The sequence below is a fragment of the Elephantulus edwardii genome, unplaced genomic scaffold, assembly GCF_000299155.1.
Source record: "Elephantulus edwardii isolate Elephantulus edwardi_28Jun2011 unplaced genomic scaffold, EleEdw1.0 scaffold00116, whole genome shotgun sequence".
Taxonomy (NCBI): Eukaryota; Metazoa; Chordata; class Mammalia; order Macroscelidea; family Macroscelididae; genus Elephantulus; species Elephantulus edwardii.
Genome location: NW_006399866.1, coordinates 4,943,603 through 4,956,745, shown reverse-complemented (window position 1 = coordinate 4,956,745; position 13,143 = coordinate 4,943,603). Strand labels below are relative to the sequence as shown.

The 13,143-nt window shown below is 45.0% G+C and overlaps 1 protein-coding gene across 1 annotated transcript in view; it reads left to right on the top strand.

Moving 5' to 3' along the window:
• TTC16 (tetratricopeptide repeat domain 16) overlaps positions 1-13,143 on the top strand; it is a 29,563-nt gene that overhangs the window by 10,488 nt on the left and 5,932 nt on the right. The window contains exons 6-11 of the mRNA XM_006892615.1: positions 1,391-1,491; positions 1,593-1,722; positions 5,367-5,581; positions 6,183-6,427; positions 7,472-7,613; positions 12,014-12,017. Of these exons, the coding sequence (XP_006892677.1) occupies positions 1,391-1,491; positions 1,593-1,722; positions 5,367-5,581; positions 6,183-6,427; positions 7,472-7,613; positions 12,014-12,017 (837 nt within the window). The remainder of the gene's footprint in view (positions 1-1,390; positions 1,492-1,592; positions 1,723-5,366; positions 5,582-6,182; positions 6,428-7,471; positions 7,614-12,013; positions 12,018-13,143) is intronic.

The following is a 13,143-nucleotide window of genomic DNA, read 5'->3' as shown; positions in this document are numbered from 1 at the left end:
CTGGGTAGTAGAAGAAATAAAAAATGAAATTAAAAAGTTTCTTGAAACTAATGACAATGAAAACACCACTTGCCAAAACCTCTGGGAAGCAGCCAAAGCAACTCGAGGCTTGAATTTGTTCTTTAGGTCCTTTGACTTAAGAAATGCTCAGCAAGTTTAGCTCTTTTGATTTTTGGACTCCAGCTCTTTGCACATTTCATTATAATATACTTTGCTTTGTCTTCCAGAGCTGCCCTTTGAAATCTTCTGTTCAGCTCCTTCCTCCTTTCTTCCTTTTCCTTTGGCTTCTCAGTGCTCTAGTGCAATTAGAGTCTCTTCTGACATCCATGTCAGTCTTTTCTTCCTTCTCTGTCTTTTTAATGACCTTTTGCATTCTTCGTGGATGATATTCTTGATATCCTCCCGTAGTTCATCTAGTCTTCATTCATAAGTTTTCAAGGCCTCAAACCTGTTCCTGAGATGGTTTTGAAATTCAAGGGGAATAGACTCAAGGTCAAATTTTGGTTCCTATGAATTTGATTTCTCTTTCTTTAGCTTTAGTTTGAACATGTATATAAGTAGTTGATGACCTGTTCCACAGTTAGCACCTGGCCTAATTTTCACTCCTGATATTGAGCTTCTCCAATGATTCAGGGCTTTTCTCCCAACCTGGTGGGTTTGAACTCTGACCTCTCAGCAGCACTTAACATTGAACCACTAGAATTCTTTAAGATAGCCACTAGTTCCACAGAACTCGTGAGCTTTGAAACATGGTGAGAGTGCCCGAGGGCCTGCATTTTCAACTATGTTAAGTTTTGACTAAATTAGATGTACACTCACAGAGCCATGTGATGCTGGTGCCTATCATATTGGGTAGCACAGATCTAGGATCTAGAGGCTGTAAGCACTAAAAGAGTTTACAATGCTCCTAACTAACAATTGAAAATAAAAATCTTAAACCACAACCCCCTCAAAAAAAGCTTGCTATTTTTCCCATCTTGACAACTTTGATGTCTTTTAAAAAAACTATCAGCCATCCAATTATTTAAAAAAAAAAGTCTGAGGGGCCCCCACCCCCATGGTCCTGTGCTGCTACTTCCTTTGTGACAGTAAAGAAGTCCCTTGACCTCTCTGAGCCTCATATTCTTCATCTTTAATGGAGATAGAACTCTGACCAATGAGTTAGCCTAAGCTAGAATCTAAGTCTCTGTGTTGCTGTCTTGTCTTCTGTCATCTGTGAATGACTTTTTGTCTCTTGCTATCTCTCCATCTTTACATCTTTCCCCAATCCTAAAAGGCTCCACTCCTCTCTCTTGTCCCTTCCCCCTTCCTCCATCATGTTGACCCTCAGCTGGGAGCTGTCATTGTGCTAGGGTGGCTGGCAGAAGTGATTGCCTCCTGTGTTCCCCAGGGCCAGTGCCTTTTCGAGCAGTGTGCCTACCAGGATGCCCTGGATGTCTTCTCACAAGCCTCTGAGCTCCAGCCCCAGAAATCCTGCTTCCACTACCAATGGTGAGTGCTTGGCCATGGCCCGCCAGCCCTCTTTTTCTCAACAAACCCTCCTGTTCCTCTCCCCAAGGGCCCAGTAAGCACACTCCTCCCTTCATTCTCAGCATGGCCTGTCTCCTGGCCCTCAGACGGCACCAAGACTGCCTCACATGCGTCACTAAGCTGCTGAAGCATGGCACGGCCAAAGCCGACATCTACATCCTCAGGGCCAGGCTCTACAACTTCTTCCACAAGGTAGCATAGAGAGGGCAGGCTGGGCGGGTCCTTCTCCCTAGGCTGGGAGCCCAAAGCACCCAGTAGTTACAGGAAGCTGTAAGGCCACCCACCAGTCCAGAGTGTGCACACCCACAGTGAGATGGGGCACTACCCCTGCTGGGCAGAGATGCCTTATCAGTCCTGACCATTTGGTGTCCAGTCAGGTAGTTGCTCCAACTTTACTCAGCCCTAGTTCTGCATCAGGCCTTTGCTGGGCCCTGCAGAACCCACAAAATAAAGACACAAATGCATCCTTGTCCTCATAGAGCTCCCAGCCCGAGGAGGTTTCCTGAGATAACAATGACACAGAGACAGATTGAACCACAGCTGTGTCATCATAGTGATCACTGTGTGGGACAGACCAGGGAACCATTAGATGAAGTAACCATCCTCCTCTCCTCACTCCTCACTCCACCCTTCTCTCCTTCCCTTCATCTCCATCTCTTCCTCCACCCTCATTTCCTTCTTTCCTTCATCCCCTCTGCCTCCTTTCCTTATTTGCCCCACCCCAAGGAACACTTCCTAAATGTCCTCCACTGTCCAGGCCTGAATTTCTCTTAGGGACAGAATATGGGAAAGGACTTGAGGGCCAGGGAGACTTGAGACCACAGAGGAGGGGACAGGGAGGACACAGCAGGAAGGAGGAGGCAGAGACCGCAGATCTGAGAGGACATTGGCTCATGTGAGATATTGGACTTCTCTTGGGTCTCATGAACCAGAGGGCATGGCAAATTCTTCCCAGGATCAGCAGGAGCCTTGAAAGGGTGCTCCTCACATCGGCTGTCATAGAGAGTGTGGGTTGGACAGGGTAAGATAAGAGGCTAGGAGTCTGGACAGTGGGGAAGACCAGCAGGAGAAAAAAGGGTTGGAAAAGGAGGGCTGGGGGATGGCTGTGAGCATGACAATAAGAGGTCAAGGTCCAATGCTCTTTAGAAGTCAGGACCAGAGATGGCTGGTGTGGATGTGAGCAAGAGGGTGGCAGCCAGGGACACCTGATACCAACACTCAACTTTCTGGCTTGCCCTGGGTGAGCGGGGAGACTCTGAAAGGAGAACAGGTGTGGGCTGAAATGGTAGAATTTGCTTCAGCTCACTAGGCGGAGCAACTGGCCGGTGATTGGAAATGTGACCTTATAATTCCAGAGGGATGAGACTCCTGCCCTTAAGGAGTGGCCAAAAGGGATGAGGTCCACCCAGGTACTAATGCTAGGGGACTGGCCTCTGTGTCCCACAAATGACTCAAAGGGAGTCTCCTTCAAAGTATGAGAGAGACTAGCAATTACTGATAATTACGGTTGACTTCAAGAACAAGGATTGTTTATCTAAAAAAGCTAGTAGTTTGAACATATCTGCAGGAGAAAGCTTCCTGCTTCTGTAAAGTTTACAGCCTCAGATACTCTAAGGCTCCTCTGTCCAGTAGGGCTTCCCTGTCATTTAAATTGTGATTTCTCCCCTAATTCTCATTTTCATTAATCCTTTCAGCCTATTCTACTCCTTCCTGCCTTCTGATCTTTACCCTTTGGTAAAGATTTTTTAATTGTGACTTTAGCTGTCCCTCAGCTTCCTAAGTACCTTACTATGTTTATCTTGCAGGCTCAAGGTAATCTCTCCTTTGGGTTCATGTGAGCATTGCTTTCTTCAAAGATAAGGAAATAGGCCAGAGGGATGGAGTGCTTTGCCTAAGCTCACACAGTTCACAGTGCCAAGTCAGCCCACCCCAAAGCCCCACTCCTGAGCTTAGCCTTCTGATTTCCTCTCACGTCTAGTTTCCACATTCTTGTTCTGCTTGTCTTCCATCCAATTACCCTACAAGACATGTTGTTGGAGTTTTTTTATGCCTGCAACTTAATGTACAATAGCCCTACATCCTGCTCTATCCTGTGTCAGTCTTATTGTCTCTGACACACCTACTCCCATTACCCCAGTCACTGAATCAATCCATCTCATTGACAGTCTTCCTCTCTTGTGCTGTCCCTCCATACTCCCAAGCATGACAACCCTCTCCAAGGACTGGTCCCACCTTGCAACATATCCAAAGCATGTCACATGAAGTTTCAAAATCCTTGCCTCCACGGAGCAGCCTGGTTTAACCTCCCCAGGATAAACCTGTTTGTTCTCTTAGCATTGAATATGGTATATTCAACACTCTTCTCCAACAGCACAGCTCAAAGGTATCAATTCTCCTTCTGTCCTCTCTAGTCATTGTCCAACTCTCTGGTGCAAGTGATTACAAAAACCATGGCCTGTATCAGGTACACCTTATTCTCCAGATTGACATCATTGCTCTTCAGAACTTTGGAGAGGTCTCTAACAGCAAACTTTCCCAACACAATACGTCTTTTAATTTCCTGGCTTCTGGTGCCAAAAGTGTTGGTTGTGGAGGCAAGCAAACTAAAACTGTTTACAGTCTCAATCTCTTCACCATCCATCACGATGCTGCCAATCAGCCCAGTGGTGAGAACCTTTGTTTTCTTGTTATTGAGCTTCAATCCATATTGAAGGCTGCAGTCCTTGACCTTGTGCAGCAAGAGATTCAAGTCCTCCTCAGTTTCAGCCAGCAGGGTTGCGTCATCTGCATAGCGCAGATTGTTAATGAGTCTTCCTCAAATCCTGATGCCATGTTCTCCGCATAGAGCCCAGACTCCTGGATGATCTGTTCTGCACACAGATTGAAAAGGTATGGAGATAGGCCACATCGCTGCCATAGACCCTTCCCAATTTTGAACCATACAGTTCCCCTGCTCAGTTCTGACAACTGCCTCCTCGCCCAAGTATAGGTTTCACATAAACACAATCTAGTGTTCTGGGATACCTATTCTTCTCAGAGTTAGCCACAGGTTTTTGTGGTCCACACAGTCAAACACCTTTGTATAGTCAGTGAAACATAGACATTTCTCTGGTACTCCTTGCTTTCAGCCTAGATCCATATAACATTAGTTACAATATCCCTAGTACCACGACCCCTTCTAAACCCAGCCTGCACTTCTGGCAGTTCTCTGCTGATGTGCTGTTCCAGTCGTTTTTGGATAATCTTCAGTAGAATCTTGCTTGCATGTGATATTAATGATACTGTTCAATAATTTCCACACTCTGTCAGATCACCTTTCTTTGGAATGGGAACGAATATAGATCTCTTCCAGTCAGTTGGCCAGGTGGTGGTCCAAGACATAGACTTCTTAAAACTATTTGACTAACTGACCTGTGCAGCAGGGGCTGTTAACCTATGGATGTTTTCTGGGTCTGTTCTTGGTCAGAGTTATCTTGTATTTAATGGTCAGGGTGAAGCTGAGGGGTGAGGATACAGACATCCAGTCAGAATGCCATGCACTCTCCCACCTTGTGCAAGCCTCAGAGTCCCCTGAGGAGGTGGCTTCTGTCACTCTATCCTGTGGCAGAAACTACCAAGCGACTTGGCTCACCTGAGGTCGCATCTTGGGAGGGGGCAGCAGATGGGGGTGGGATTTTCCCATGTTACTTCCTGCCTCCTTCAAGATAATGGGAAAGGTGCAGGCGCACTAAGGAAGGGTGGTGTGATGGTGGCCTGCCAGGACAGAGGGTCCTGCAGGCCTAGATCCAGACCTATTTCCATCACCCATTAGGCCTGCCCCCCTGAAACCCCCACAGCCTAGCCTCTGCTACCAGGACCTACACAAAGCCTTGCGACTGGAGCCCACGCACCCACAAGCCAAGGCACTGCTTGGGACAATGGTGAACCAGGCTCAGGAGGCTTACCAAGATGCCAAGATATTTGCTGTGCAAGGCAATATGCAGAGTGCACTGCAGTGCATCAACTCTGCCATCGAGAACAACCCTCTGGATGCCAGCTTCTTCCTCTTCCGGTACTGGATAGGGAGGGACTGGTCTTGGGTTCTAGACCCTGTTCGGCTACAGACTTACTCTGTGGTCTTAGGAGAGTCCCCACCTGCCCTTAGGAGTTTCCCCAACTGGCCTCTGATAAACAATCCTGCCCTGCTTCCCACAGGGACCCAGGCAGCAATTGAATCTGTTTGAGACTGAGGAGTTTTTAAATTAAGCAGTGGGATAAAAATGTTTTCCCATGTATATAAAAGCCTTATTGTTGTGTGCCATTAAGTCAGAACCAACCCATTAGCTGATGCCTCAGTGGGGATTCAGAGGCTGTAAATCCCACTGGAGGAGATTGTTCATCCTTCTCTCACATAAAGGCCTTAGCATGAAAGCAAGCACATTCAATGCTCTCACAAAGAAAGAGGCAGAAACATAACATTACCAGTCAAAGCTGGTCATCTGAGCACAAAGCCTTGGCCAGGTTCACAGGCCAAACTTAGTACGTGAGACAGGTACCCTCAAGACCTCTATGAATCAGAAGAAGAAACTACGCCCAGGCAGGCAGTGGCTCGTGCGGCCACTTAGCTGACGAGTGGTGTGCTCTCTCTCCACCCACCATGTCCTCACCCACAGAGGAACCATGTACCGACGGGTCCACGAGTATGATGGAGCAGTGGAGGACTTCCTGAAAGCGCTGGACATGTTACCTGCAAGCCAGGAGAACATGGTGCAGCAGGTGCAGCGCCAACTAGTGCTAGCCTACAACGACTTTGCTGTGCACTGCTACATGCAGGGTGCCTACCAAGAGGCTGCACTGTTGCTGAACAAGGCCCTCAGGGATGAGCAGCAGGAGAAAAGCCTCTACGTCAACCGCGGTGGTGAGTAGGGGCTGGGCTGAAGGACTGGCATCCCCTTAGGTAGACCCAGGCTAGCTATACAGCCCCCTGGTCTAATTCATCTTCCAATTCATGAGGCTGCAAGATCCAGGTGATTCCATCCTCCATGCCTTGGTTAAGGCTGAGCCTCTCAGGGATTCCATCCTCCTCCTTCTCCCTAAAGGCGTTTCACTGGTTCAGTATAAGGAGTTGGACTGCCAACCCAAAGGAATATGGTTCAAATCCACTAGCTGCTCCATGGGGAAAAAGATGGGCAGTCTCTTCTCGTGCAATTTACTGCCACTGGAGGGTCAGCTATGAGTTGGTTCCAATGTTATACAACAACAGCAATTTTCTCCCTTCAATACTTCATCTATTTCCCTCTGCCTTTTCCTCTGCTCTGAATCACACTGCCCTCTCATGTGTGCCCTTCACACACACACTCATACACACACTCTCTCACACACACTCACACTGTCACGTCTGTCCAAGACTCCTCCCCCTCCTTCTACATACATATACCCCCAGTTTACTCCTACCTTGCTTCCAGCACAAAGTTGCATTTCTGGGGCTCCCTCCTTCCAACCTCCCACTCTGGTCTAAAGCATCCTCCCTGTCATTTTCCTTACTGTAGATGTAACTCTAGAGATGTGGGGTGATTACTGCTTTAGTATTTCCCTCTCTGAGTAAATGTTAAGATCCATGGGTTTGGGGTTGGGCTCTCAGCTATGCTCCAGCACCTGATTTGGTCTTGTCTAAAGCTGGAAGGTACAAAAGAAAGAGGAGGAAGGGAAGAATAAAGGGAAAACATTTAATAGGCACATATCTTAGGGACACATTTCTGGGAAAGATCCATAGACAAACTGTCCATAGTTGTCTCAAAATGCACAGAATTGGCCTGCTGGGAGAAGGTGCCCAGATGCACATAAAGTTTCTCTCGAAGCCTGTCATCACCAGTTGCTAGGATCCTGCACCACCCTCCCTGGGAATGGCCTTGGGGTTCCTGGGCACTGGGAGTTGGAAGCCCACTTAGTTGCTGGCCCCCAGATTGCTTCTTCCAGCTGGGACATCTGGCCTTTGCTGAAGCGGACTATCAGCAGGCACTGATGTTGAGCCCACAGGACCAGGATGCCAAGCTTCGCATGGCTATGCTACAGGAGAAGATGGGCTTCTGTGAGCAGAAGCGCAGGTGAGAGGCTGGGGGCTGTCCTGAGAACAGAAACCAGAAGTGGTGGGACTGGGGAAGGCGAGACCCGCCATGGTGACCTCTGCCAGTATCCAGGGGCCAAGATGGTCAGCTAATTATGTGTCCTAAATAGCAATTTTATTGTTCAAGTTCAGTAAAAATCTCATACATTTCCCACATTATTATAGTAATACATGCTTTTTATAAAAATGTTGTATTCAGTAATGTAAAACTTGGAACATAATTTTTTCTTATACCCACCTTCAACCCTCATCATGGTAAGTTTAGCAATGATTTTTCCAGACTTTTCCCTATACATAGATGAACAATTACTTTCATTTTTAAAAAGTAGAATAAAGAATAATGCTCAACTGTTCTGCACTCAACCCTCCAGAGCATTCCATATATGACTACCTTACTGTCTTTTTTTTGCATTCTTTTTCTTTAAACTTTTTAAAATTATTTTTTTGTGTGTACCATCAAATCAGATCTGACTGGTACAGGAGGAGATTGCTCCTCCCTCTCCAAAAGAGTATTGTTTGCTTTCTTTGGCTATACCACAATTAATTTCTTTGGAACTATTTCCCAATGAACATTTGGCCTTTGTTTCTAGGTTTTTAAAATGATAACCAATGTAATACTGTAACAGGAAATCCAGGACATGCATTCTCATACCTTCAAACTAGTAAAGCTATAAGTTAGATTGCTACTAGATGGGTTAATGACTGTTAACATTTTAATTGATACTATCAGATTGTTCTCCAAAAACAGCAAAACAGTATGTACATTTGGAAGAAAAAGAGAAAGGAAAAAAAAGAGACTCTGACCTTTTAAAACTAGAACAAGCCATTTGGCTTCTGAGGCAGGGTTAAGTTCAGTACCTATAGAGCCCCTTTCCAGGACTTGAAGTTGAAGGGAGCTGGCAAGTATGCTCACTCACAGTGACCACCTGTATCCACTGGAATGGAATTAAGATGCATGCTGCAATGAAGAAATGGGCTGAGTTTGAACATGTTCCATCAGCACTGATGACTTAGCATGCACAGATACACTGATAAATGCAAAAGGGTTTCTGGCTTTGAGATACATGGTTAAATGTAAAAGGATTTCTAGAGTTGAGAAGCATGAATCATGAGTACTTCCATCTTGTTGACTTGGCCCTATGTAGCGGCTAAGACTTGAGTGAAGGGACCAATCAATCTGGAACACAGGAAGAAGTGTGGTCTCCTAGTTTGCAGCTGATGCCCATTTGGATCTAGCCTTGGATAGCTTGAGATGAATTGACTAGAACCCAAGATGTTCCATGCTGTGAGCTAGTGTTGATTGCTGCAATGTAATGGTTTGCTCTTGGCTAGATTTTGCTTATGGATGCAGATGATAAAAGTTCTAACTGGAACAGAAGATTCTTCAGAGGATGGAAGATGCTTGTTTCCTCAGAGTACTGGTTTGACAGAAATGGGCAAATCAGAAATTGGCTATCTAAAATGGGAGAGATTAAAGCATGAGGCATGAAGTTGCTAACTATCACACTTTCATGAATATAGCTGTTGCACATTGGAAAGGAAAAGTTAATTTTTTCATATATGAATGCTAATGGCTTAGAAAATACAGAAGGTGGTCTGTGGAGTTTATCTTTCAATCTGACTTAACTAGCCATTGTTTGACTTTGCCATGTAGATGTGTGGGAATATGTGAAAGGGATATATTAGCCAATTCACAAGGGGACTTGCTATCTATCAAGCCACAAGGGGTTTAGCCAGTCTTGCCATTAAATTGAGTAATCCAACACCAGAAGAATTAGACCTTCCCCTGCCAGTAAAGAAATAACAGCAAGAGAATGTAACATATCCTTCTGGCCCAGAAATTCTTGCTATAGGGGCACCTACAGCCATAGCTGAACCAGAGACCTGATGTGAGATGGGACTTTGAGACCACTAAATCCGAAAGGAGTGTTTCAGGGATGTATCCTGCCTCCATAACTTTTCAACCTAAATGCAGAACAGATCATTCAGGAAGTAGGGCTTTATAAGGAGGAATGTGGCATCAGGATTGGAGGAAGACTCATCAACAGCCTACATTATGCAAATGAGACAACCTTGCTTGCTGACGCTGAAGAGGACCTGAAGTATTTGCTGCAGGTCAGGGACCTGACCTGGATTGAAACTCAACATAAAGTAGACAAAGATTCTCACCACTGGGCACCACATGGCAGGAACATGATAGATGGAGAAAAGATTGAGGCTGTTAATAATTACAGCTTGCTCAGCTCCACAATCAACACTCTTAGCACCAGCACACAGAAAATCAAAAGATGAATTGCATTGGGAAAATCTGTTGTCAGGGACCTCTTTCAGAGTGCTGAAAAGCAACTACATCAATCTACAGACTGAAGTGTGCCTAATCCAGTCCATGGTCTTCACAATTACTTGCTATGCAGCAGAGAGCTGCACATGACTAAGGATGACAGAAGAATCAATGCCTTCAAATTGGGGTGCTAGAGAAGAGTCTTGAACATACCATGGACCACCAAGAAAACAAGTAAGTCTTCTTAGAGAGGGTGAAACCAAGTTTCTCCTTGGAGGCAAGGATTTTGAAGCTCTGTCTCACATACTTTGGGCATGTGGCCAGGAGAGACCAGTCTTTGGAAAAGGACATCATGCTCGTAAGGGTGGAAGGACAGCACTGGAGAGGAAGACCCAAGAGCCTTTGCCCAAGTTTATCAGACAACTGGGGGAAAAGGACCATGATTTTCAGGACTGAGAATTTTGTAACACTGACCTAAAGCCACAAGGCTCAAGGCTGAGGTGCCTGTGAGCACATTTTGGAAGCTGTCTTGAGTGTATTTTGCTATTTACATGAATTATAAAGTATTTTTACTTCCCCAACATGGCTCTGTGCGGTCTGTGAGCTACTTAATCAGATTTTGGACCCAGTATAGTAGTAATATTGGTGTTGAGATGAGTAGAAAGAGGTATGGAAGGTTGGTGAACATGTCCCCCATGGGAGACCTCATTGGAATTGGTTTTGTGTTATTGATGCTGTTGATGGGGACAGTTCCCTTTTGTAAGTCTGTAAAGGCCAGGCATGACCATTCCCACATGGCCTAGGCTCTCTTTACACCAAATAAACTTTTCCCAAGAGAGGAGACTGAATTTCCTCAAATGTTTTGTAAGATATTAGAAATCTTAAAGGACTGGTGGAGAAAACTCAGTTTTGACAAGCACAAACTTTAGTTCATTACAAGATAGTTATAGCAAGGCATGTAGGTAAGATCTCAGCATCCATTTAGAACTGGAGAATCAAGATGAATGATTATGATTGCACTGATAATCCAATGACTAGAGTTCAAGTCTTTAACTAAAGGTCTCAGAAGGCTTACCTACAGTTTGAACTCAGTAGAGGTCTCTTATAGATAGAGTCCACAGTCTGCTATGAAGACAGAATCTAAATCTTATGAGCAGAAATATATGATTTATATGTGAACGTGTGGGAGCTCTGGTGGTCTACTCTATAGGAAGTTGCACTGCCAACCAAAGGCAGGTGGTTTGAATCAACCACTTGCTCCAAGGGAAAAAGATGGACAGTCTCCTCCTATGTGATTTACAGCCTCTGAAAACCCACTTTAGGGACAGTTAGGAGTCAGTTCCTACTTGATGGCAAGCAGTAAGAGTGAATGATGTGAATTTGGCTACACATACATAATAAGGGCTAATGTGAAGTCAATGGTTAGTATGTTATGTCTTCTGCAGGACTAGACAGTAAGCAAGTGCTACATCTTTTATTCAAGGTTAGAGATTAGGGAGCTGGTTTGGATTTGTGTGTTCTGTGTCACAGCATACTGGGTCAAAGTTAATTTAAAGGTAACTTATGTCCTTTACATATTTGACATGCTTCCATGTTTAAGTTCAGAAACTTTCTAAATAATATTTTTGGGGTTTTTTAAGCTTACGAGTTCCTGTTGTCAAAATGTATTATCAAGTGGGACCAACTCATAGCTGACCCTCCAGTGGGTTTTCATAGACAGTAAAACATACAAGACTAGATTGCCCATCTTTTTCTCATGCAGCAGGTGGTGGATTCAAACCACATGACTTTGAGTTGGCAGTGCAACTCCTTAACACTTAGTCACCAAAGATTCTGTTTACAGATTTCTAATCATTATAATTAATGTTAGAGAGTCTCACAGAGGTAGACATATTTCTAATTATGAGTGTTTATACTGTGTATTCTAGTTTACGGTTGAGACTAGGTGTGGCTGATTGGATTTGGCCTCATCTTTAAAAAGGCCTTTGGCCACCAGTCTGGGGCTATTTCTAGGTTGGGAAGATCAGTGGAACAGCTGGATTCTGTGAGGTGTGCTTTGTGGTTTGCAGTTGAGACAAGGGTATGGTTCTTGCTCGCAGCAAGGTGGGAACTGATTGAATTTGGCCTCCTATTTAAAAAGGCTTTTGGCCACTGGTTTGGGGCCTAGTTTTTGTGGATCTCCTGAGTAAAACAAGCTTGGAAGTAGGAGTGGCATCCACTTCCAAAAAAGCTTGCCTCTGGAAACTATGAATTTGGAGAAAGGTGAAAGTTTTGCATTCAAGATTTTTGTTCGCAGGGTTGCTATGGGTAATCTGAGACTCTACAGTACTTAACAACAACATATTGAAAGCATAGTACTGACTTACATCTTATGGGATTTGCTATTAATATAGTAACAGCATATATTGTTGGTGAAAAGTACTCAATATCCCATGGACTGCTAAAAGAACAAGCAAGTCTGTCCTGGAGGAAGTGCAGCCAAGGTTCTTCTTAGAGGCAAGGAAGCAAAACTTCACTTCACATATTTAGGCATGTTGTCAGAAGGGGCCAGTACCTGGAAAAAACCATCATGCTGGGAAAGGTAGAGGTTCAGCAAAAGAAAGGAAGAGCCCTCAGTGAGATGGATTGACACAGTGATTGCCACCATAGGCTTGAGCACGACAGAGACCAGGAGGTTGGCCAGGATAGTTGGCCAGAACTAGGTTCAGATCTGTTGTTCATAGTTCATAGGGCCCTTTTGAGTCGTAGTGGATGATGACACCTAAGAACAACAATAATGAAAATGTAATAGAAAGAACACCAAACCTCGCCAGCATGATGTGTTAGGACAATAGTTCAACTCTGCTAACTTAACAGGAAAAGAGTGAGAGAAAGAAAACCAAGGTCTTTCTAGGCTGATTTCATTTACATGTTTCAGTTGTTAGTACAGCATTTTTCACATATTTATTGGACACTGTGGTCTGCTTCAGGATCCCCAATGAAACAGGCTAAGTAGATGGTTAGTGGTCAGAATGCACCAGCTGTTCCCCAGAAGACTGCGACAGTGTTTGTCTGTAATTGTCTGAAAGGAGCACTCAAGGGGCGGGGGGTCTACTCTGTCCTGGAGGATTGCTGTGAGTTAGAATCGACTCAATAGGCGAGCTCTGGTGGCCTAGTGGCAAGAAGGTGTACTGCAATCCCAGAGGTGCACGGTTCAAATCCACCAGATGCTCTGCTGGAGAAGGAGGAA